The sequence below is a fragment of the Hypanus sabinus genome, chromosome 27, assembly GCF_030144855.1.
Source record: "Hypanus sabinus isolate sHypSab1 chromosome 27, sHypSab1.hap1, whole genome shotgun sequence".
Taxonomy (NCBI): Eukaryota; Metazoa; Chordata; class Chondrichthyes; order Myliobatiformes; family Dasyatidae; genus Hypanus; species Hypanus sabinus.
The window spans coordinates 8824384-8850277 of record NC_082732.1 but is presented as its reverse complement, the minus strand read 5'-3'; the positions used below and the strand labels follow the sequence as shown (position 1 = coordinate 8850277).

Here is a 25894-nt window from a genome sequence, read left to right as displayed (position 1 = left end):
GACCTTGGACTTGGGAGGAGCATGGACAGCCGCGGACCTTGCACTTGGGAGGAGCATGGACAGCCGTGGACCTTGGACTTGGACGGGGGGAACATGGACAGCCGCGGACCTTGGACTTGGGAGGAGCATGGACAGCCGTGGACCTTGGACTTGGACAGGGGGGAACATGGACAGCCGTGGACCTTGGACTTGGACAGGGGGAACATGGACAGCCGCGGACCTTGGACTTGGGAGGAGCATGGACAGCCGCGGACCTTGGACTTGGACAGGGGGGAACATGGACAGCCGTGGACCTTGGACTTGGACAGGGGGAACATGGACAGCTGTGGACCTTGGTCTTGGACGGGGGGATCATGGACAGCCGCGGACCTTGGTCTTGGACGGGGGGAACATGGACAGCCGCGGACCTTGGACTTGGACGGGGGGAACATGGACAGCCGGGGACCTTGGACTTGGACGGGGGGAACATGGACAGCTGTGGACCTTGGTCTTGGACGGGGGGATCATGGACAGCCGCGGACCTTGGACTTGGACGGGGGGGAGCATGGACAGCCGCGGACCTTGGACTTGGGAGGAGCATGGACAGCCGCGGACCTTGGACTTGGGAGGAGCATGGACAGCCGCGGACCTTGGACTTGGGGGGAGCATGGACAGCCGCGGACCTTGGACTTGGGAGGAGCATGGACAGCCGCGGACCTTGGACTTGGATGGGGGGAACATGGACAGCCGCGGACCTTGGACTTGGACGGGGGGAGCATGGACAGCCGCGGACCTTGGACTTGGGAGGAGCATGGACAGCCGCGGACCTTGGACTTGGGAGGAGCATGGACAGCCGCGGACCTTGGACTTGGATGGGGGGAACATGGACAGCCGCGGACCTTGGACTTGGATGGGGGGAACATGGACAGCCGGGGACCTTGGACTTGGGAGGAGCATGGACAGCCGCGGACCTTGGACTTGGATGGGGGGAACATGGACAGCCGCGGACCTTGGACTTGGATGGGGGGAACATGGACAGCCGGGGACCTTGGACTTGGACGGGGGGAACATGGACAGCTGTGGACCTTGGTCTTGGACGGGGGGATCATGGACAGCCACGGCCCTTGGACTTGGACCTGGGGACCTTGATTCCCCGCCGCCAGACACTTGGATACCATGGATCACTGCAGCCAGAAACATGGACCCTAAACACAGGACAAGGAATCTTAACCCAGGACTCCTCATTCAGATCAGGCATCAAGCCGGGACTCTTCTAGGGGTAGACACAGACAACAGGCAGGAACATCGAGTCAGGACTCCGCCTTCAGCTCAGGCACCGAGCCAGGACTTCTTCAAAGGGTAGACATGGACACTGGGCATGACATTGAGCCAGGACTCTGCCTTCAGCTCAGGCACCGAGCCAGGGCTCTTCTTCGGGGGTAGACACAGTCAAGGGGCATAAACGTCGAGTCAAGACTCTGCCTTCAACTCACCCCTGGTAGATTGACCTTGCCCGGAACCACTCTGGTGATGGAAGGTGAATTGCTGGTACTCCGATGTGGGCTGGATCACTCTGGTGACGGAAGGTGAATTGCTGGTACTCCGATGCGGGCTGGATCACTCTGGTGACGGAATGTGTATTGCTGGTACTCCGATACGGGCTGGATCACTCTGGTGACGGAATGTGTATTGCTGGTATCCGATACGGGCTGGATCACTCTGCTGATGGAAGGTGAATTGCTGGTACTCCGATGCGGGCTGGGTCACTCTGGCGACGGAAGGTGAATTGCTGGTACTCCGATACGGGCTGGGTCACTCTGGTCATGGAAGGTGAATTGCTGGTACTCCAATGCGGGCTGGATCACTCTGGTGACGGAAGGTGAATTGCTGGTACTCCGATGCGGGCTGGGTCACTCCGGTGATGGAAGGTGAATTGCTGGTACTCCGATGCGGGCTGGATCACTCTGGTGACGGAAGGTGAATTGTTGGTACTCCGATGCGGGCTGGGTCACTCTGGTGACGGAAGGTGAATTGCTGGTATCCGATACGGGCTGGATCACTCTGGTGACGGAAGGTGAATTGTTGGTACTCCGATGCGGGCTGGGTCACTCTGGTGACGGAAGGTGAATTGCTGGTACTCCGATGCGGGCTGGATCACTCTGGTGACGGAAGGTGAATTGCTGGTACTCCGATGTGGGCTGGATCACTCTGGTGACGGAAGGTGAATTGCTGGTACTCCGATGCGGGCTGGATCACTCTGGTGACGGAATGTGTATTGCTGGTACTCCGATACGGGCTGGATCACTCTGGTGACGGAATGTGTATTGCTGGTATCCGATACGGGCTGGATCACTCTGCTGATGGAAGGTGAATTGCTGGTACTCCGATGCGGGCTGGGTCACTCTGGCGACGGAAGGTGAATTGCTGGTACTCCGATACGGGCTGGGTCACTCTGGTCATGGAAGGTGAATTGCTGGTACTCCGATGCGGGCTGGATCACTCTGGTGACGGAAGGTGAATTGCTGGTACTCCGATGCGGGCTGGGTCACTCCGGTGACGGAAGGTGCATTGCTGGTACTCCGATGCGGGCTGGATCACTCTGGTGACGGAAGGTGAATTGTTGGTACTCCGATGCGGGCTGGGTCACTCTGGTGACGGAAGGTGAATTGCTGGTATCCGATACGGGCTGGATCACTCTGGTGACGGAAGGTGAATTGTTGGTACTCCGATGCGGGCTGGGTCACTCTGGTGACGGAAGGTGAATTGCTGGTATCCAATACGGGCTGGATCACTCTGGTGACGGAAGGTGAATTGCTGGTATCCGATACGGGCTGGATCACTCTGGTGACGGAAGGTGAATTGCTGGTACTCCGATGCGGGCTGGGTCACTCTGGTGACGGAAGGTGAATTGCTGGTACTCCGATGCGGGCTGGGTCACTCTGGTGACGGAAGGTGAATTGCTGGTACTCCGATGCGGGCTGGATCACTCTGGTGACGGAAGGTGAATTGCTGGTACTCCGATGCGGGCTGGGTCACTCTGGTGACGGAAGGTGAATTGTTGGTACTCCGATGCGGGCTGGGTCACTCTGGTGACGGAAGGTGAATTGCTGGTATCCAATACGGGCTGGGTCACTCTGGTGACGGAAGGTGAATTGCTGGTATCCGATACGGGCTGGATCACTCTGGTGACGGAAGGTGAATTGCTGGTACTCCGATGCGGGCTGGGTCACTCTGGTGACGGAAGGTGAATTGCTGGTACTCCGATGCGGGCTGGATCACTCTGGTGACGGAAGGTGAATTGCTGGTATCCGATACGGGCTGGATCACTCTGGTGACGGAAGGTGAATTGCTGGTACTCCGATGCGGGCTGGGTCACTCTGGTGACGGAAGGTGAATTGCTGGTACTCCGATGCGGGCTGGGTCACTCTGGTGACGGAAGGTGAATTGCTGGTACTCCGATGCGGGCTGGGTCACTCTGGTGACGGAAGGTGAATTGCTGGTACTCCGATGCGGGCTGGATCACTCTGGTGACGGAAGGTGAATTGCTGGTACTCCGATGTGTGCTGGGTTACTGGTGATGGAAGGTGAATTGCTGGTACTCCGATGCGGGCTGGGTCACTCTGGTGACGGAAGGTGAATTGCTGGTACTCCGATACGGGCTGGGTCACTCTGGTGACGGAAGGTGAATTGCTGGTATCCAATACGGGCTGGGTCACTCTGGTGACGGAAGGTGAATTGCTGGTATCCGATACGGGCTGGATCACTCTGGTGACGGAAGGTGAATTGCTGGTACTCCGATGCGGGCTGGGTCACTCTGGTGACGGAAGGTGAATTGCTGGTACTCCGATGCGGGCTGGATCACTCTGGTGACGGAAGGTGAATTGCTGGTATCCGATACGGGCTGGATCACTCTGGTGACGGAAGGTGAATTGCTGGTACTCCGATGCGGGCTGGGTCACTCTGGTGACGGAAGGTGAATTGTTGGTACTCCGATGCGGGCTGGGTCACTCTGGTGACGGAAGGTGAATTGCTGGTATCCAATACGGGCTGGGTCACTCTGGTGACGGAAGGTGAATTGCTGGTATCCGATACGGGCTGGGTCACTCTGGTGACGGAAGGTGAATTGCTGGTACTCCGATGCGGGCTGGGTCACTCTGGTGACGGAAGGTGAATTGCTGGTACTCCGATGCGGGCTGGGTCACTCTGGTGACGGAAGGTGAATTGCTGGTACTCCGATGCGGGCTGGGTCACTCTGGTGACGGAAGGTGAATTGCTGGTACTCCGATGCGGGCTGGGTCACTCTGGTGACGGAAGGTGAATTGCTGGTATCCGATACGGGCTGGATCACTCTGGTGACGGAAGGTGAATTGCTGGTACTCCGATGCGGGCTGGGTCACTGTGGTGACGGAAGGTGAATTGCTGGTACTCCGATGCGGGCTGGGTCACTCTGGTGAGGGAAGGTGAATTGCTGGTACTCCGATGCGGGCTGGGTCACTGTGGTGACGGAAGGTGAATTGCTGGTATCCAATACGGGCTGGATCACTCTGGTGACGGAAGGTGAATTGCTGGTATCCAATACGGGCTGGATCACTCTGGTGACGGAAGGTGAATTGCTGGTATCCGTTACGGGCTGGATCACTCTGGTGACGGAAGGTGAATTGCTGGTATCCGATACGGGCTGGATCACTCTGGTGACGGAAGGTGAATTGTTGGTACTCCGATGTGGGCTGGATCACTCTGGTGACGGAAGGTGAATTGCTGGTACTCCGATGCGGGCTGGGTCACTCTGGTGACGGAAGGTGAATTGCTGGTACTCCGATGTGGGCTGGATCACTCTGGTGACGGAAGGTGAATTGCTGGTACTCCGATGCGGGCTGGGTCACTCTGGTGACGGAAGGTGAATTGCTGGTACTCCGATACGGGCTGGGTCACTCTGGTGACGGAAGGTGAATTGCTGGTATCCAATACGGGCTGGATCACTCTGGCTTGTCGTAGCGACGGTGGTGACTTGCGAAGGCTTCTTAACACTCTTGCCCCGACCGGCTAAAGCCAAGGGCTTATAAGCTGCCGGTTCGGGTCGAGGGTAGATTACCTTGATTGCCAAGCTCAAGGGACGCATGTGATGCACCATCAATAACTCTCCGAGGCGTGAGGCGAGATTTTGGCTTTTATTGACTGGAAGAAAGAACAAGCAGTAGTTGACCACCATACTACATCCTGGAGACTGAGGGCTGGGCTCAGGCCTCAATCGCCTTTATACAGGGGTCTGTGGGAGGAGCCACAGGAGCAGTCAGCAGGGGGCGTGTCCAGACAGGTACATGTAGTTCACCACAGAGTGAAACAGAATTAAAAGGAAACGAGGCGTCAATGGTCCGGATCGCAACCTAACTAAATTTAAAGGGGAACCAGTCTGGACCATGACAGTTAGTTGCTAACTGATATGTTAATAATCTGTTCACCTCTTTCCTACCCCATCTAGTTCTCTTTAGTATTGTGCTCTTCTTTGTTTTATCTGTTGGTGAAACTCAGAAACTGAGAGAAGCAGCGAGAATCTGCAGCCAAATTATTTTTGGCGATTTGTCACAATTTTACAACCAGTTTACTACCATAGCAATCTTAATATGTGCCCTGAAACTGCAATCATCCAAAATACACTGTTTCATGTAGTTTTCCAATTAAACAAATTCATCCAGTAAAAAATACAAATTGTAGAGGTGATCGCTTTGTACAAACCAGTAATGAGGGCACAGTCTGAAGTATTGAGTGCAAGTTTTGATGTTTCTTCGAGAAAGGATGTGAAAGCCACTGAGATTGAGAGTCACAAGTTTAGCAAGCTATAAGATGGGAGGCAGATGAATATTCAGTGGAAATTTTCTTAATCATGAAGGGTTTGGTGATAAAACCAAACCGATTTTCACAGTAGATATTTATTTAGGCTATCAGTTTAAAATTCTAGTTGAGAGCAGAGAGAAGTTAGGCAATTGAAATTTGCATTTGTATTTGTTCTAACTTTGAGTCATTAGACCTGTAATTCACAGCAGTTAAATGGGAAACAGAGGTTTGGATGACCCCAGGTTCTCTCTGAGGAGGAAAAGGGAGAAGGTCACTTGAGCACTCAAAACTGGACTAAAGCCATGCAGTCACTGAGTCACACAACACACAAATAGTCTGTGCAAACCAGTTCCTTCTGATCTCATTTTACTCCCCATCACATTACCATCAATTCCTCCCCATATTTTGCTACTCACCAAGTTACAATGGCCAATTAACTAACCAGCTTACTTGTATCTGGAATATTGGAGGAAACCTGAACACTGGGGAAGAACACTAAGATCTCAAGAGAGAATCTGCAAATTCCATACAGACAGCACCTGAAGTCAGGATTGAACCTGACAAAAGCACAAATGAAATTTTCAGCAGCATATGAGCAGAGGCAGGAGCAATCGTAGTCATGGAGGTGGTCCTAGTGAGTGCTGGACCATGTGGTCAAAGGGTCAGATTGCGCCGCTGCCTGTCACCGCATGGGTTTCTACCAGGAACTCCCGGTTTCCTCTGACAGTCTGAAGACCTACCTGTTGAGAGGTTGTTTGGTCCTGGTGAAATGTCCTGTGATTAGGCTAGGATTAAATCGGAGAATTGCTGGGCCGCACGGCTTGAAGATAGAAATAGAAATGTCACATTAAAATTATTTTTCATTTGAAGGACTAAAAGAGTTAACTAAAAGTCAATTTAGTTAAATAAAACTAAGTTAAATAATAGAAAAAGTAATTAATTGCCTGTCTGCTAGCAGCCAGTTCCTCCCATGCGTCAGAATGGGGCTGTACTTGCAATAGGTTTAGACCACCAAGCAAGCTTTCCAACTTCAGGGATGCAAAGCCTATGGAAGACCAAACTACAAGTTACTGGAGGAGCTCAGCAGATCAGGCAGCATCTGCAGTGAAAACTGAACGGTCGATGTCTCGGGTCAAAACATTGACTGTCTATCTCCCTGCACAGATGCTGCTGGGCTGCTGAGTTCCTCCTTGTGTTTTGCTCCAGATTCCAACATCTACAGTGTCTCTTGTATCACCAAAGACCACAGCACCCCTGGGGCATCCAATGAAGAGACAGCATAGCACTAGAAAGCAGGACACTCAGGAAAGCTGAGGGCATGTTGGAAGATCGTCAGGGATGATCCCAGACTGGTACCAGTGTTAATGGACAGTAGTGATTCGTCTGGTCACGCGAATTGCATGGCTAAAGACAGAAGCCACTGTCTAGCAAATTTATTTAAATCAATGTCCCCTGGGAGTCACTGAAACAGCAGACTGTATGTGAATAGTAGTTTGAACAGCGACCAAAGTGTTAAAGGTGGAAACAAGAGCTTGCTTGAGCAGATCAATGGTGCAGAAATGAAACAGTAAAAAGAGAACCAAAGGTTAGACAGCTGAGACTTTTGAAGTAGAGATGCAAATTAATTGGGCATAAAGACTTGAGGGACAGTTAGGATGGTACAGTGGCACTTCTAGAAGAGCTGCAGCCTCACAGGTCCAGTGAACAGGGTTCAGTCCCGATCTCCCTCTCTGTCTGTGTGAAGTTGGCTTCCTGTAACCGCATAGGCTTCCTTGAGGTGCTCTGGTTCCCAAAGAAGTGTGGCTTCCGGGTCAATTATCCACTGCCAGTTCCAACCAGTATGTTGGTGAGTGGCAGAGCATAGGGAAGGTGATGGGGATGGTAGAGAATGCTGCAGGATATTGGGAAAATTAGTGGGGAATGGGTTTGTGCGGTGAGCTGGCATTGATGGGGTTGAAAAGCCAAAGTGGCCTCCTCCTATTTTACATGGAATTGTGGTAAAGAGTGTGACACGGAGTGATGAGAGGTGATCTGTCTGATAGAAACAGGAGTGGGGAAGCCACAACATCAGCGCAGCAGCTGAAAATGTGTTTGTGTGAGGCAGTGATCAAGGGAGACTAGTAGGCAGTGAGCTCAACCAAGTTCAAGGTGAATTGTAGCACGGACAAAGCTGTGGCTGATTGGCAGGAGGCAAAGAGTGGGAATAAAGAGAACCTTTTCTGGATGGGTTCCAGTGACTAGTGGTGTTCCACAGGTGTCTGTGTTGGGACCGATCCTTTTTACATTATATGTCAATGATTTGGATAATGGAATTGATGGCTTTGTTACAAAGTTTGCAGACAATATGAAGATAGGCAGAGGTACAGGTAGTTTTGAGGGAGTAGACTGGCTACAGGAGGTCTTAGATTAAGAGAATGAGCAAAGAAATAGCAGACAGCATACAGTCTCAGGAAGCATATGGTCACGCACTTTGGTAGAAGGAATGAAAGGGTTGACTGTTTTCTAAATGGATAGAAAATACAAAAACTGAGGTGCAAATGGACTTGGGAGTCCTTGTGTAGGATTCCATAAAGATTAATTTGCAGGTTGAGTCTGTGGTGAGGAAGGCAAGTGCAATGTTAGCAGTCATTTCGAGAGGACTAGAATATAAAAAACAAGAAGGTAATGTTGATAAGGCACTGGTGAAGCCTCACTTGGAGTATTGTGAGCAGTTTCAGGCCTCCTATCTTAGAAAGGATGTTCTGACGCTGGAGTGGGTTCAGATGAGGGTCACTAAAATGCTCCCAGGATTGAATGGTTGTTAAGAGCATTTGATGGCTCTCACTCTGTATTCACTGGAATTCAGAAGAATGAGCAGTGGCCTCATTGAAACTGATTGAATGGTGAAAGGCCTTAGAGTGAATGTGGAGAGGATATTCCTCTGGTGAGAGAGTCTAAGGCCAGTAGACACAGCCTCCAAATAGGGGGGCGTACTTTCAGAACAGAGATGAGGAGGAATTTCTTCTGTGGAATTCTTTGCCATAGGCAGCTGTGGAGGCCAAGTCTTTATGTATATCGAAGGCAGAGGTTGATAGATTCTTGATTAGTCAGAGCCTGAAGGAATGTGGGGAGAAGGCAGGAGATTGGGCCTGAGAGGAAAATTGGATCACCCATGATGAAATGGCAAAGCAGACACGATGGTCCAAATGGCGCAATTTTGCTTCTATATCTTGTTGTGAATTGGCATTGAAATCATCACAAACTCACGTTTATATTTTATAATGAAACATACTAAAATATTAATTTTATTCTTTCTTCAAAAGTTTGGAGTAGAAACATTAATTTTTTACTTAATATGCTAGAAAATGTGGAGTGGGTGGAAGTGTGTCTATTTCAGAAACAAGGGTGATGAATTAGTGGATAGGTCAGTATATGGAACTCAACTTGTGGCCATTACAGAATCTTGGCTGTCACAAGGAAAGGAATGGCAGCTGAATGCTCTGGAGTTTATATGTTTTGAAAGGAACAGGGAGGGAGATAAAAAAAAAAGTTGAGGAAGTGGCATTACTAATCAAGGATATTATGACAGCTGCAGAAAGGAAGGATGCCATGAGGGTATGGTCAACTGATTTACTCTCAGTGGAAGTCAGAAGCAGGAAGGGAGCAATCATTCTATTGGGAGTACCCCCCCCCCCCCACAAATCAACAGAGGCACTGAGGAACAGTTCAGGAAGCAGATTTTGGAAAGGTGCAAAACTAATAGTATTGCTGGATTGTTGTCATGGTGGTCATCAACTTTCCTAATATTGATTGGCACCTCCTTAGTGCAGAAGGTTTCCACTGTGCAGAATTTGTTAGGTCCAGGACAAATTCCTAACCCAGTATGTAGGCAGACCAACTAGAGGAGATGCCATACTGGATCTAGTACTTGGCAATGAACCTGGTCACATGACAGATCTCTCAGTATGTGAGACAGTGACCACAATTCCCTGACCTTTACCATACTCTTGGGCAGGGAAAGGCGCAGATGGTATGAGAAAGTATTTAATTGGGAGAGAGGGTGTTTTTTTTAAAACTTTTTTTATTGCATTTTTAAGTAGTTACAAAATGAAGTATGGAAAAACAATGTATATAACCCTTCCCCCCTCCCCTTATCCCCTCCCCCCTAACTGCCCTATAGAAAAAAAAAGAAAGAAAGAATGCCTGGTTGTTAGAAGATCTCCACCTGCTCCATGGAATTCGTAATAACTTTAATATGTATATTTATTTCTTTCCCCAAATAACCAATTGTTTCATCTTCAGAACATTTATAGATTTAATCCTGTCTTTTGTAAATAAGGGCTCCAAATTTTCAGAAATGTTTCATATTTATCTCTTAAATTATAAGTAATTTTTTCTAATGAAATACAACCATAGATTTCTTTCTTCCAAGAGTCTATACTTAAATATGTATCCGATTTCCAAGTAACTGCAATAGCTTTTTTGGCTACTGCCAGTGCAATTTTTATAAATTCTTTCTGGTATTTATTTAGTTTGAGTTTTGGTTTTATCCCTTCAATATCACCTAATAAGAGTAATATTGGATTATGAGGAAATTGTGTTCCTGTAATTTGTTCCAGTAAAAGTCTTAAATTTGTCCAAAAAGGTTGAATTTTAGAACAAGACCATGTAGAATGTAAAAAAGTACCAGTTTCCTGGTTACATCGGAAACACTGATCCGATAAGTTTGGATTTAATTTATTTATTTTTTGTGGTGTAATATATAATTGATGTAGAAAATTATACTGCACTAATCTTAACCGAACATTTATTGTATTTGTCATACTATCAAGACATAGTCTTGACCAATTTGTTTCTTCAATTTTAATATTCAAATCACTTTCCCATTTTTGTCTTGACTTATGAACTCCTTGTTTAATTGCCTGTTTTTGAATCAAATTATACATACAAGATACAATTTTTTTAATATTTCCTTTTTGAATTAAAATTTCTATTTCATTAGGTTTCGGCAATAACATTGTTTGACCTAATTTTTCTCTTAAATAAGCCCTTAATTGAAAGTAACAAAATAAAGTATTATTTGATACTTTATATTTATTCTTTAATTGATCAAATGACATTAATATACCTCCTTCAAAACAATTCCCTATATATCTAATCCCTTTTTGAATCCAATTATATAAAAGTTGATTGTCCATTGTGAAAGGAATAAGTCTATTTTGAATTAAAGATCTCTGCTAATAAAGATTTTTTGTCTCATCATCAACATTTATCTTATTCCATAAATCAATCAAATGTTTTAATATAGGAGATTCTTTCTTTTCCCGTATCCATTTAGATTCCCATTTGTATATAAAATCTTCTGGTACGTTTTCTCCTATTTTATCTAGTTCTATTCTAACCCATGCCGGTTTATCTTTCTCGAAAAAAGATGCAATAAATCTAAGTTGATTTGCTTTATAATAATTCTTAAAATTTGGAAGTTGTAATCCTCCTAGATCAAATTTCCATGTCAATTTTTCCAACGATATTCTTGACATCTTACCTTTCCAGAGAAATTTCCTCACATATTTGTTTAACTCTTGAAAAAACTTCTGGGGTAATTGTATTGGTAATGATTGAAATAAATATTGTAGTCTAGGGAATATATTCATTTTTATAGTATTTACTCTACCTACTAATGTTATTGGTAATGCCATCCATTTATCAAGATCTTCCTGAATTTTTTTCAAAAGTGGTAAATAATTTAATTTGTATAAGTTTTTTATGTCATTATCAACTCTTATACCTAAATATTTTATACCATTTGCTGGCCATCTAAATTGAGTTATTAATCGACATTGATTATAATCTCCTTTAGTAAGAGGTAAAATTTCACTTTTATCCCAATTTATTTTATAACCCGATATTTTCCCATATTCTTCTAATCTATAGGATAATTTGCGTAGTGAATGTAATGGATCTGTTAAATAAAGTAGAACATCATCAGCAAATAAGTTAATCTTGTATTCTTCCTGATTAACTCTGAAACCCTTAATATCTGGATCCATTCTAATTAATTCAGCTAGTGGTTCTATTGCCAACACAAACAAAGCAGGTGATAATGGGCAACCTTGCCTAGTTGATCTTGTTAACTGAAATGATGTTGAAATTTGACCATTTGTCACTACTTTAGCTTTGGGATTAGTATTTAAGGTTTTAATCCATTTTATAAATGATGTTCCTAATCCATATTTTTCCAATACCTTAAATAAAAAATCCCATTCCAATCTATCAAATTCTTTTTCTGCATCTAAAGCAACTGCCACACTCATTTCCTCCCTCTTTTGCGCTAAATGGATTATACTAAATAACCAGGTTACATTATCTGCCGATTGTCTATTTTTGATAAATCCTGTTTGATCCATATGCACTAATTTTGGTAAGCATTTAGATAATCTATTAGATAAGATTTTTGCTATTATTTTATAATCGGTGTTTAATAAAGAAATAGGTCTATATGATGCTGGTTTTAAAAGGTCTCTATCTTTTTTTGGCAATACTATTAAAATAGCTGTTGAAAAAGATTCTGGAAGTTTATGCGTTCTTTCCGCTTGATATATTAACTCCATAAAAGGAGGAATTAATAAATCTTTAAACTTTTTATAAAATTCAGGTGGAAAACCATCTTCTCCTGGAGATTTTGAAGTGATCCCAAAGCTTCCTCAACTTCCTTCAATGTAAAAGGCGTATCTAATCCCTTCTGTTCTTCTGTATTTAATTTTGGAAGCGTTATTTGTGATAAAAATTCTTCTATCTTAACATCATCATTCTTTGATTCTGATTTATACAACTCAGAATAAAAATTCTTAAAAGCCTCATTAATTTCTAGAGGCTTATAAATAATTTCATTCACTTTTGTTCGAATTGCATTTATTGGTTTGGAAATCTGATCTGTTTTTAACTGCCATGCAAGAACTTTATGTGATCTTTCACCTAGTTCATAATATCTCTGTTTAGTTCTCATAATTGCTTTTTCTGTTTGATATGTCTGGAGTGTATTATATTTTAACTTCTTATTAATAAGTTGTCTTCATTTTTCTTCTGTCATATTTCTTTGAGATTCTTTTTCTAATTTTATAATCTCTTTTTCCAATTGATCTATTTCTATCATATATTCCTTCTTAATTTTAGAAGTATAACTTATTATCTGGCCTCTCAAATATGCTTTCATTGCTTCCCACAATATAAATTTATCATCAACTGAATGTAAATTTGTATCTAAAAAGAACTGAATCTGCTTTTTCATAAAATCACAAAAATCTTGACGTTTTAGTAGAATTGAATTAAATCTCCATCTATAAATTGATTCCTCTTTATCTATCATTGTCATTGTCATTATTAAAGGAGAGTGATCAGACAATATTCTTGCTTTATATTCCACATTTTTCACTCTATCTTGAGTATTTGTTGATAATAGGAAAAAATCTATCCTTGAGTATGTTTTATGTCTATTTGAATAGAATGAATAATCCCTTTCTTTTGGATTGATTCTTCTCCATATATCAATCAAATTTAAATCTTTCATCAATGATAGAGTTAATTTTGCTACTTTTGATTTTGTAATAGCCTTTGTTGATCTATCTAAAACTGGATCTAAACAAAAATTAAAATCTCCACCTATTAATATTTTATCATGTGCATTAGCCAAATTCAAAAAGACCTCCTGTATAAATTTTACATCATTTTCATTTGGTGCATAAATATTCATAAGAGTCCATTGTTCTGAAAAAATTTGACAATGTATAATTAAATATCTTCCTGCCGAATCAGTTAATACATTTTGTATTTTAATTGGTAAATTTTTATTAACCAAAATTGCAACTCCTCTCGCCTTTGAGTTAAATGAAGCTGCAATAACATTTCCAACCCAGTCTCTTTTTAATTTCTGATGTTCTATATCCGTTAAATGAGTTTCTTGTAAGAAAGCTATATCTATTTTCATTTTTTTAATATATGTTAAAATACTTTCTTTTTATTGGTCCATTAAGCCCATTAACATTAAAACTTAAAAAATTCAATAGATTAGTCATTATTTTTAATTATGTTACTCCAATCTATAATAATATCTAATCTTTCAACTTTCATTGTATCCTGGGAAATCTTTTTAGAAGTCTCCATGTTGCTATGTGTGTCCCCACCAATCATCCAGGCAAAAGAATAGAAGAAAAATAGAAAATAAAGAAAAAAACAAAATACCCCCCTACTAATGTTGTGAAAGAAAAAAAACACAACATTACCCACCTCTATTGTACGGGTCATGGCAATCGCCATGATTACACACGTGAATCCCGTAGTAACCGATTCAAAGCTCCCCAGCCCCCCCGCAACATAAAAAGTATATATACATAAAAAAAACAGACTATTCTCAGTTATTATTTATAAAATTTTACTTTTCTCCCTTATATCATCCTTAAATATCCATCAGTTCCATTCGCTATCTCTGTCTTCATCTTTAACCATTACATTTAAAAGTCTCTACGTTTAATTAGCAAAGAAATGGGAGTTTTTGTGCGAACACCTCTGCTTCTCGACAATCAGAAAAAAATCTTTTTCCCTCCTCCAAAAAAATTATCAGTGTTGCTGGGTGACGCATTAAAAACTTATAACCTTTTTTCCATAAAACATTTTTAGCTGGATTGAATTCTTTCTTTCTCTTCAAAAGGTTATAACTTATATCAGGATAAAAAAGAACTGGTTTCTCTGCTATCATCAATGGACCTTTTCTTCTTTTAGCACCTTGGGCAGCTGCCTTCAAAATCTTTTCTTTATCCTGGTATCTTAAACATCTTATCAAAATTGATCGCGTATTTTGATCACCTTGAGATCTTGGTCTTAAAGCTCTGTGCACCCTTTCAATCTCAATTGAAGTTTCTTCTCCCATTTCCAATTTTTCAGGTATTCATTTTTGAAAAAAGTTTATTGGGTCTTCTCCTTCGGTACCTTCTTTAAGTCCAACAATTTTAATATTGTTGCGTCTACTAAAATTTTCGAGTTTATCAATTTTTCCCACGAGTTGTTTTCTTTCTGATGTCCAGGCATCATTATCATCTTCCATCTTCTTCATTCTTCCATCCATTTCTTCCACTTTGACTTCCAAATCTGTAATTTTCTTTTCCATTTTTTCCTGTTTCTGTGTCATTTTATCAAACATAGCCTCCATTTTTGTTATTTTTTCTTTAATTACTTTTAATGCATTTAATTTTTCTAATTTATGCATTATTTGCCTCAAAGTCTTTTTTGTATTTTCAGAGGAACTTTCATCTCCATCTTCGTCTGATTTTTCCAGAGAGTCTGGCTCTCTCTCAGATTCACTTTCACTGTCGGTTTCAGTCGTTGCTGGGTTTTGTAGTTCTGGTTGCACTCGTTTGCGCATGCTCATTCCTTTACGCATGCGCAGTTCTCGTTGATCCTTTCCTTTAGAAATGGCCGATGCTGCCGCGGTCTCCTTTTCTGTTCCACCGGTGGTGTGTTGTACCTGAGTCCGCGGTTCTTCGGTAGAAGTAGGCCTTGATTCTGTTCCAACTTGAGCGGTCTTCGCGGAAGTAGTTTTCTTCATCCTCTGTTTATGAGGCATAGCTTAAAACAATCCAGAGTAGTTTATGAGTAACCTTAAAAAAGTATTGATTGACTTTTCTTCACTTAAACATTAATTTATGAACTTTTTTACGGGAGGGCTGAGTTCCAGCGTCTCGATCCTACGTCATCACGTGACGTCCCCCCGAGGGTGTTATGAAGCTTTTCGGAAGGAACTGGAGAGCATAAATTGGGAACTGATGTACTCAGGAAAAGGCACAACCAAAATGTGGAGGTTATTTAGGGAGCACTTTCTGCGGGGTTTGGATAGGTCTGTCCTATTGATGCAGGGAAAGGGTGGTAGCGTGAAGGAACCATGGTTGACAGGAGATGTGGAACATCTAGTCAAGAGGAAGAAAGAAGCTTAATTAAGGTTTAGAAAGAAAGGATCAAGCAGGATTCTGGAGAGTTTCAAGGCACCCAGAAAGGAGCTGAAGAATGAACTTATGAGAGCTAGAGGAGGCAGATGGCCTTAGAGAGTACGGTTCAGGAAAATCCAAGGCACTCTACATGTATGTGAAGAGCAGGAGGATGGCCAATGTAAGGGTACAACCAATCAGGGATAGAAGAGGAAACGTGCCTGGAGTTGGAGGAGATTGTGGATGTCCTTAATGAGTACTTTGCTTCAGAATTTCCAGTGAGAGGGACAGTGAGGACAGTGTAAAACACCCTGATATGCTTGAACTGGCTAATGTTAAGAAACTAAAACCTTTGAAAAACATCAGGATACATGTTCCTGGGACCTGACCAAAGTGAGAGAAGAGATCGCTGCACCCTTGGCAATGATCTTTCTGTCATCACTGGCTACAGGAGTAATACCAGAAGAATGGAGGGTGGCAAATATTATTCCTTTGTTCAAGAAAGGGATTAGGGATAGCCCTGGAAATTATAGACCAATGACTCTTATTTCAGTGGTGGGCAAATTATTGAAGATTCTTAGGGACAGGATTTACAAATATTTAGAAGAGCATGGCCTGATTAGGAATAGTCAACATTGTTTTGTGAGGGGTAAGTCATGCCTCATGAGTCCGATTAAATTCTTTGAGGATGTGACAAAGCATATTGATGAAAGCAGCAGAGTGGATCTTTAAATCCAAATGTAAAGGATTCGGACTTTATAAAATGTTTAATAAGATTCACAAAGTCAGGAGGATGGGATTGAGGGAAACTTAGTTGTGTAGATACAGAACTGGCTTGCCCATAGAAGGCAGAGGGTGCAATAGATGGAGATTATTCTATCTGGGGGTTGTTCTACAAGGATATGTTCTGGGACCCCTGCTCATGGTGATTTTTATAAATGACTTCAGTGAGGAAGTGGAAGGGTAAATTACTAAGTTTTCAGGTGACACGAAGGTTGGTGGAGTTGTGGATAGTGTAGAGGGATGTTGTAGGTTACAGAATGCAGAGGTGGGCTGAGGAGTGGAAGATGGAGTTCAACCCAGAAAAGTGTGAAGTGACAAATTTGCCAAATTTGAAAGCAAAATACAGGATTAATGATCGGATTCTTGTCAGTGTGGAGAAATAGGGATCCTGGGACCATGTCCCTAGATCTCTCAAAGTTGCCACGCAAGTTCATAGGGTGGTTAAGAAGCCAAATGTTGTGTTTGCCTGAAGTAGTTGGGGGATTAAGTTCATAAGCCACAAGGCAATGTTGCAGCTCTAATAAAACTCTGGTTAGACCACACTTGAAATATTGTGTTCAGTTCTGGTTACCTCATTATAGAAAGGGTGCAGAGGAGATTTACCAGGATGCTGTCTAGACTACATGACATGTCTTATGAAGATACATTGAGCAAGCTGGGGGGGGGTTTCTGTTTGGAGTGAAGGAGAATGAGAGTGAATTGATAAAGGTGTACAAGATGATAAGAGACTTTTTCCAAGGACGGAAATGGCTACTACAAGGAGCATAATTTTAAGGTGATTGGAGGAAAGTATAGGGGAATGTCAGGGGTAAGTTCTTTACATAGGGAGTAGAGGGTGTTTTGAATGCCATGCCAATCTGGTGATGGTAGAGGAAGAAATTCTTAGCTAAGGACATGACCCCGCACACCCTCTCCATGTTTGTTCTTCTGCCATCAGATAAACGTTACAGGAGCATCAAAACTAAAACCACAAGGCTACTAAACAGCTTCCTCCCACAGGCAGTCAGACTGCTAAATAGCTGCTCTAGCTGACTTTTGGATACTTTTAACTTGCACTGGACATTTATAACTTGTTTTTAACTGACATGTGGCTGTTGTGTTTTACTATTTATTGTTATGTTTATTATTTACTTTTGCATTTGTTAAGTTATGATTGCACTGCTCCTGGGAAATGCTGTCTCATTCTGCCCTGCAGAGCTGATGTACGGTTAGAATGACAATAAAATTTTTGAATCTTGAGTCTTGAATCTTGAATGATAGAAAAATAGAGGGTTATTTTGGTGGGAACGGTCAGATCGATCTGAAAGTAGGTTAAAAGGTCAGCACAACATCATGGGCCAAAGGGCCTGTCCTGTGCTATAATGTTCTACCTATGAATCTTTAATGCAGATTTTGTACGTGCAATGTGATGGAATTTCATTGAGACACCAACCAAAGAACTGGCTTTGCTCTGATGATGGTCACATCTGTCATTATCTTCTCATCATGTGAATGGACAATTCTGTGAACTCCTCTTGTGCATCTATGCCTCTCACTGTGCATCTCCTCCCCTGCAGCACCCCATCCAACCCACAGTTCCATGTCCTGTGCAATTTTTTATGGCATCCTTTTTCCTTGGTTCACATACTGTTTAAAGTGTTGATCTAGTTTTTACAATTTTGGAAACTGTTATTGACCATTTATTTACTAAAGTTAACAATTGGGTTATTGTATGATGGGACATCAATCCTAGTGGGAAACAAGTTTAGTACATCCTTTTCAAATGGAATAAAATGCACCAGCAGTAAATTGTTGTTTGGCACGTAGCAGTATTGATTGGAGGCTACACTCCTGTCAGCATCAAAGTTGATTGATTCCTAAGTGTTTTAACAAGGTCACTAAGACAACTTCCCCAGATCAGCTTCACTGTGAGTATTTAGTCAGAATGTGGTGAGTGAACTTTTCTTTCAAAATAAAAATCTTTAAGCTTCCTGACTGCATAACAGCCCAAAGTAGATTTTCAAAGCATTTGACAGCTGCTTTGAATAAATGCCTCAGGATAAAGCTGCAGTTTCAGGCAGTATTCACATTAATGATGGGTGGAATGAGCTATGAGAAGAGGTTACCTATTCACGAACATCCCTGTAATTGCTTTATACATTTCCCTTCACCAGGAGCAATGCACTCAGTTTAATTGCTCAAATTCAATCACTGCAAATCTTTGATTAAAATAGGCTTTCACTTTGCAGTCATTTTTAACAAGAACATAGGCTCCATGTTATGTATATATTTTTTTTATCTGAAAAGGAAGACAAATTTCAATTGCACCTTTCACAATCTTAGGTCATCCTAAAGTGCTCTACAGACAGATAAATACATTTGAAGTGTGCATTTAAGGGGAGAAACGCAGCAGCAGATTTGTGTGCCGAGGACGATGATGATCATGATAATGACATGATGGTCTGTTTTTAGGGGCGTTGGATGAATAATTTACCATGACACTGTAAAATGTCACTGCCTTCTTTGAAATGTTGCATTGGGATATTTCTCTGTATTGCAGCCCAGACTGAATTTCTAGTCAAAGTGCCTCTTTGACAAATTTCCTCCTGTCAGTTGGTAACAAGTAAGAACACGGTCCATCCCAAACTGTCACAGAATTAAAGATTAACCTTCTGGTCCTTACAGCAAGCAAGTTGAGAAAAATTAATATAAAAAGTCTCCTCACTTCCTTTCAAAACTTTATTTGTTGTAAAAGCATTGGAGATTAAGCAAGGCTTCCCTGTCAAATTGGGTGTGAAGGATCATCCAAACAAACTTCATCCATTCCTATTTTGAGGTTTTAGCTGTGTCAGCTCCCACTCTCTGCAGTAGGAAGGCCAGAAAGATTTCCTAGAAGAAACTTGTGTTCTGGAATGGGGAAGTATAAAAAATCTCCTGGAAGTTCTTCCTTCAAATGAGTCTGGGAGTATCTTTTTTTAAAATCTTTCCCAAGAGAATATAAATACTGTGATACAATGTATCATGGTCATCGAGTGATATAGCACAGGAAGAGGCCTTTTATGTACATAACCACCATTAGCCATTCATGTAAAGTAATCCTAAATTAACTCCATTTTATACTTCTTGTTTCCCTTCAATTCCCCCTCAGATTCCACCCCTCACCTGTATATGAGAGGTAATTTATAGGAGGCCTACCAACTCCATGACTTTAGGATAATGGGAGGAAAGTAAAGCACCCACGGGGTCAAGGAGAGAATGGGCAAACTCCACATGGACAGTTTCAAAGGGCAACACTGGAACTGTGAGCCAGTAGCTCTATCAGCTGTGCCACCTTGATGCCTCATGTTTCACAATAAGTTGGATGAACCAGAATATGTTCTTCGTAACTTCCTAACCAAAGGAGCTGGCTTTTTGAGTACAGGAGGGAAGAAGCCACATGTCCCATGAGCCAGGTCTCATTAGGGTAACAGCAGTGAAGAGGATCAGTAGCTTTAAATTCCTTGGTATTGACATATCAAAGGATTGGTTCTGGGACCAGTACATAAGTGTCATCACAAAAAAGGCATGAAAATCCCTGTACTTTCTTAGAAATTTGCATAGACACCAAAATCACTAGATGTACAATGGAGAGTATCCTAACTGGTTGCATTATGGCCTGGTATGGAAAGACCAATGCCTCGGAATGGAAAAGACGACAGAAAGTGATGGTTACAGGTCTGTCCATCATGGGCAAAGTCCTTTCCACTGTTGTACAGGTTTGCAAAGCAGCATCCATAATCTGAGACCCCCGTCATCTAGGCCATGCTCTCTTCTCATTACTACCTTTGGGCGGGAGATACAGAAACCTTAGGTCCCTTACCACCAGGTTCAGGAGCAGCTATTAGGCCCCTGAATTGGCATAGATAACTTCAATCACTACTTCTCTGAACTGATTGTATGGCGTACAGACTCAATACAACCCATGTTCTCAGAATCAATTTTTAATTGCACATCTTGCCTTATTGATTGCACATTAGTTGGTTATGAATCTTAGTATTTGTAAATTCTGTTGTATTTCTTTTCTCCTATAAATACGGCAAAAAAAATGAATCTCATGGTAACATATATGTATTTTGATAGTACACTAACTTTGAAAGTTTAACTTTGACTTAGAAACCTAGCATCCTTGAGTCTAATTTTAGCTGTTCCAGCTCCCAAATTTTGCACAGGTTAGCCTGGAACAATCCCAGAGTCAGCAGCTGGGAGATACCAAGAACTGCTGCTGTGGCACAAAGCAGCCGGACTCTTTCTGTTAAGTCAAAGTGATCAGCTAGCAAAACATCTTGCCTGCTGCAGAACTTAAAAGTGTAATTTTTTTTTGTCAGTTACTGATCTGTCAGCGGTCAGTTTCTGAAGGTTTGCTCGTAGGTAATGCTGAGTTCTTCTTGTGCTGCAGGTTACAGCGTTTCAACCTTCTTGCAAATGCTACATCCTGAGTGTAAGAGCATTCCAGAGCCCAACTTGCTTCCTGGACAGCTGTCTCATGGTGCTGTTGGAGTGAAAGATGGCAGAGTTCAATGGATCTCAATGGCCTTTGAGTCTGTAAGCATCGAAAGAAAAAATGTAAAGAAATTTATTGGTGCTTGGTTGCATTGTTGAATTATCTAAAGGTTTTCATCAAAAAGTTGTCTTTGAGATGAGTACTTTGCAGTGGTTTATGAAGGAAATAACCTTGTGTTCTTTTAGCAAGTATTGTGTGTACATTAAACAAAACATGACATTTTTGGATAGTAATGATATCATGTGAGCAAGTTCCTGTGTGGTCTGCATGGCCAGCATGGTAGAGTTGCACCTTTACTATGTTCAGCTGTAATATTCCATAGGACCATGACATTACACCATTCAGCCCATTAAATCTGCCCCACCATTCAATCATGGAAATTTTTTTTCAACCCCATTCTCCTGGCTTCTCCCTTTAACCTCTTTACCAATCAAGAACGTATCAGTCTCTGCCTTAAATAATCCAATGAATGAGATTTCTGTACCAAAAAATTCTGCAGGCTCACCACCCTCTGGGTGAAGAAATACTTCCTCATCTCAGTTCTGAAGAGTTATACCTTTATTCCCAGGCTGCGTCCTCAGATGCAGACTCTGCTGCTATTGGAAATATCCTCTCCATCGTTTTGTGGGATGCATGAATACATCTATTCATCCTCACCCTCTTCTATTGACTTAGTTGAAGGAAATCTGAGTGAAGTTTACTTGACTATCAAAAAAAAAGCTACAGATGATGGAAACATGAAATAAAACCAGAGAAAGCAGGAAACACTTAGAAGGTCTGCAGAAAGAGAAGTAGGGTTAGCACTTCTGTTTGAAGACAGCTGCTACAGATGCAAGATGTGTTCAGTACTTCTATCATTTCCTATTTTGGGAGATGATCTACTACTTCAGCAAGACAGTGAATTTATTTCCACAATTACACTGTTATAAAAGCAGGACCTATACCACGTCAAAGTCAAGTTTATGCATCTGCTCAGCCATTTCGTCATAACTGATCCAATTTCCCACTCAGCCCAAATCTCCTGCCTTCTCCCTGATTCCCTTCATGCCCTGACTATCAAGAATCGATCAACCTCTGCCTTAAATATAGCAAAGACTTGGCCTCCACAGCTACCTGTGGCAAAGAATTCCACTGATTCACCACTCGCTGGCTGAAGTAATTCCTTTACATACTAGTGGGTAGCTGCTGTGAATTGGCCCTGGTGTGTAAGATGAGTGAAGTGAGTGAGGTATGTGGGATTAGTTGATGTGTCATGATGAAGGGTCGACTGAAACATGAACTATACTCTTTTCCATATTTGCTGCCTGACCTGCTGAGTTCCTCCAGCATTTTGTGTGTGTTGCTTGGATTTCCAGCATCTACAGACTTTCTCTTGCTTGCAGTTGATGAGAATGCGGGGAGAATAAAAGTTGGAAATAGTGAAGAGTTTGTGCAAATGGGTGGTTGATGGTCAGTCTGAGCTTAGTGGACCAAAGGGCCTGTTGTGTGCTAAATCTCTCTGACTCTACAACACGTTAATTCAGCTACTAGCAGTTTTACTGACCTCAGAACAACACATTCAGAAATTATTGCATGTTTCAGTAACGTGTTAACAGTTGCAGGATCTTCCTGCCTTTTGGAATAAGGACCACCCCTACCTTACAAACAATGGTTTTCCCTGAATTACTCAGCTCAACGCAAGCCATGGTTCAACAGAGTAAAGTAACAGTGCAGAAAAATTAAAATGCAGCTTTCTTTAGATCTCTGAGCCCACCTGCCATATAAGATTATTGTCTTCAGGCAAAGCAGAAAAAACTTGGTGAAAGGAGAATTAAGTAGAACACCACTAGGTCTCATGCTGAACATGACAGCACTTGTTCATCTTCAGTTGTGTTTTTTTCATAATTTCTAAGCATATTTCAACAACAACCTAACATCTTCATTGCAGAAACTATTTCCTGGCAGTAAAGGGAAAAGAATTGTTTTTAACATTGTGCCTTCTGAGAAAAATGCATACAGTGTACTTTGAAATATCATAACTGCTACTGCATAAGTAAACAGACTAGTCATCATAGCAAGATCCCTCTGTACACTGTGGCTTGCATAACCTTCTTAGTTTATGATGCCACATATTGAGGAAGAAATATTGCTTTAGAGTACATTATATTTTAACTCACAGTACAAATAAACACAAGAGTACCATAGAACCATAGAACATTACAGCACAGAAACAGACCTTTTGGCCCTTCTTGGCTGTGCCAAACCATTTTTCTACCTAGTCCCACTGACCTGCACCTGGACCATATCCCTCCATACATCTCTCATCCATGTACCTGTCTAAGTTTTTCTTAAATGTTAAAAGTGAGCCCGCATTTACCACGTCATCTGGCAGCTCATTCCACACTCCCACCACTCTCTGTGTGAAGAAGCCCCTTCTAATGTTCCCTTTAAACTTTTCCCCCTTCACCCTTAACCCATGTCCTCTGGTTTTTTTCTCCCCTAGCCTCAGTGGAAAAAGCCTGTTTGCATTCACTCTATCTATACCCATCATAATTTTATATACCTCTGCCAAATCTCCCCTCATTCTTCTACACTCAAGGGAATAAAGTCCTAACCTATTCAACCTTTCTCTGTAACTCGGTTTCTCAAGTCCGGGCAACATCCTTGTAAACCTTCTCTGCACTCTTTCAACCTTATTAATATGCTTCCTGTAATTCGGTGACCAAAATTGCACACAATACTCCAAATTTGGCTTCACCAATGCCTTGTACAACCTCACCATAACACTCCAACTCTTACACTCAATACTTTGATTTATTAAGGCCAATGTACCAAAAGCTCCCTTTACTACCCTATCTACCAGTGACACCACTTTTAGGGAATTTTGTATCTGTATTCCCAGATACCGCTATTCTACTGCACTCCTCAGTGTCCTACCATTTACCTTGTATGTTCTACCTTGGTTTTTCCTTCCAAAGTGCAATACCTCACACTTGTCTATATTAAACTCCATCTGCCATTTTTCAGCCCATTTTTCCAGCTGGTCCAAATCCCTCTGCAAGCTTTGAAAACCCTCCTCACTGTCCATTACACCTCCAATCTTTGTATCATCAGCAAATTTGCTGATCCAATTTACCACGTTATCATCCAGATCAAAGAACAATGGACCCAGCACTGATCCCAGTGGCACACCACTAGTCACAGGCCTCCACTCAGAGAAGCAATGCTTCACTACCACTCTCTGACTTCTCCCATTGAGCCAATGTCTAATCCAATTTACTACGTCACCATGTATACCTAGCAACTGAATCTTCCCAACTAACCTGCCATGCGGGACCTTGTCAAAGGCCTTACTGAAGTCCATGTATACAACGTCCATTGCCTTCCCTTCATCCACTTTCCTTGTAACCTCCTCGAAAAACTCTAATAGATTTGTTAACCATGACCTACCACGCACAAAGTCATGTTGACTCTCCCTAATAAATTTTCCTAGTACAGCAAAATTTCGGCAGAAATAATAAGAAGGGGGCCAGTCAGTAATAGATCCCACATTATTAGTATCTTATGATATAGAAGGGCTCTTCAGCCCATCAAAACTTCTTGCCCTCAGTTGTTGGATTTCCTGGTAAATACTATGGAGTATTAAGTCATAAAACTTGAAACTATGAAGTGCCTGACTATATCAATGCTTAATGTATTCAACGATCATGTTTAAACAGCCAGTGTGAGTGGTTAACAGGATTCAGATTACACACGGGTTTGGTTTTTAGGGTTTAAAAGCTAAGTTTTCTTTCATACCTTGAAGTTCTGTAAATTGACGTCAAATGCACTACGCATCGGCTCTTTGGCGTTGATAGTATACTACGAAGATACTTCATCGAAGATTCACAATGAAAAAAACTTGACATTATTATAGTTCTATTGTTCTGAAGAGGTCACAGGTGATGTTGGCAATATTTCTTGACATAGAGACTTGTGGAAATTGAAGACCAAATCAACCAAGTTGTATTTTCATGGGTGGGGTGTGGAGGAAGAAGGGGACAGAAAAAAGGAGGGAAGGTGGAAAAGCATAGCTGTGGTCTAATTCACTGGCAGATGGATTTTGGGAAGGAGATGAATTAATGTGTTCCAATATAACACTGCTCATTATATGACATTTTTTTCATTTTCACTTCCAGTCAGATTACAGAGAGGGAAGGGGCAACATTAAACGATATTGCTTTGAAAGTTGGCAATTCTAGATGGTGGCAGTTGCACAGAAGAGTGAGGCAGAGAGAGAAATGCTTCTTCCAGGATCACCTGGGTGTACCTCAGAACTGATAGTGGTCTACTTAATGGCTTATCTGCGAACATAAGAATTGATGAGCCTTTAGACCCAATTCTGCCGTTCACTGAGATCATGTCCAAATCGAGACTTTGCTTCTTGTTTCAAATGGCCCTTTGTTCTTTGGACAACAAAAATATATCAATCAGATTTTAGGCAAGTAATTGATCTAGCTTTGCTGGGAGTCTATTGTTTTACCGTTCTTTGCATTAAGAATCAGAATCTAATTTAATGTCACAGCATATGTTATGAAATTTGTTGTCCTTGTGGCACCAGTTCATTGCAATACATAACAATAGAATAAAACATAGATTACATTATATATTAAATAGTTAAATTAAGCAAGTAGTGCAAAAATAGAAATAAAAATGTAGAGGTATTGTTCATGGGTTCAATGTCCATTCAGAAATCGGATGGCAGAAGGGAAGGAGCTGTTCCTGAATCATTGAGTGTGTGTCTTCAGGTTTCTGTGCCTCCTTCCGGATGGTAGTAATGAGAACAAAACATGATCTGGGTAATGATGGT

The 25894-nt window shown here is 42.2% G+C and overlaps 1 protein-coding gene across 13 annotated transcripts in view; it reads left to right on the top strand.

Annotated features, from left to right (window-relative positions):
* Positions 1–25894, top strand: part of disp3 (dispatched RND transporter family member 3) — a 626857-nt gene that overhangs the window by 561949 nt on the left and 39014 nt on the right. For all 13 annotated transcript variants that reach the window (XM_059951724.1, XM_059951723.1, XM_059951719.1 and 10 more), the window contains one exon: positions 20962–21107. In XM_059951724.1, coding sequence (XP_059807707.1) covers positions 20962–21107 — 146 coding nt within the window. The remainder of the gene's footprint in view (positions 1–20961; positions 21108–25894) is intronic.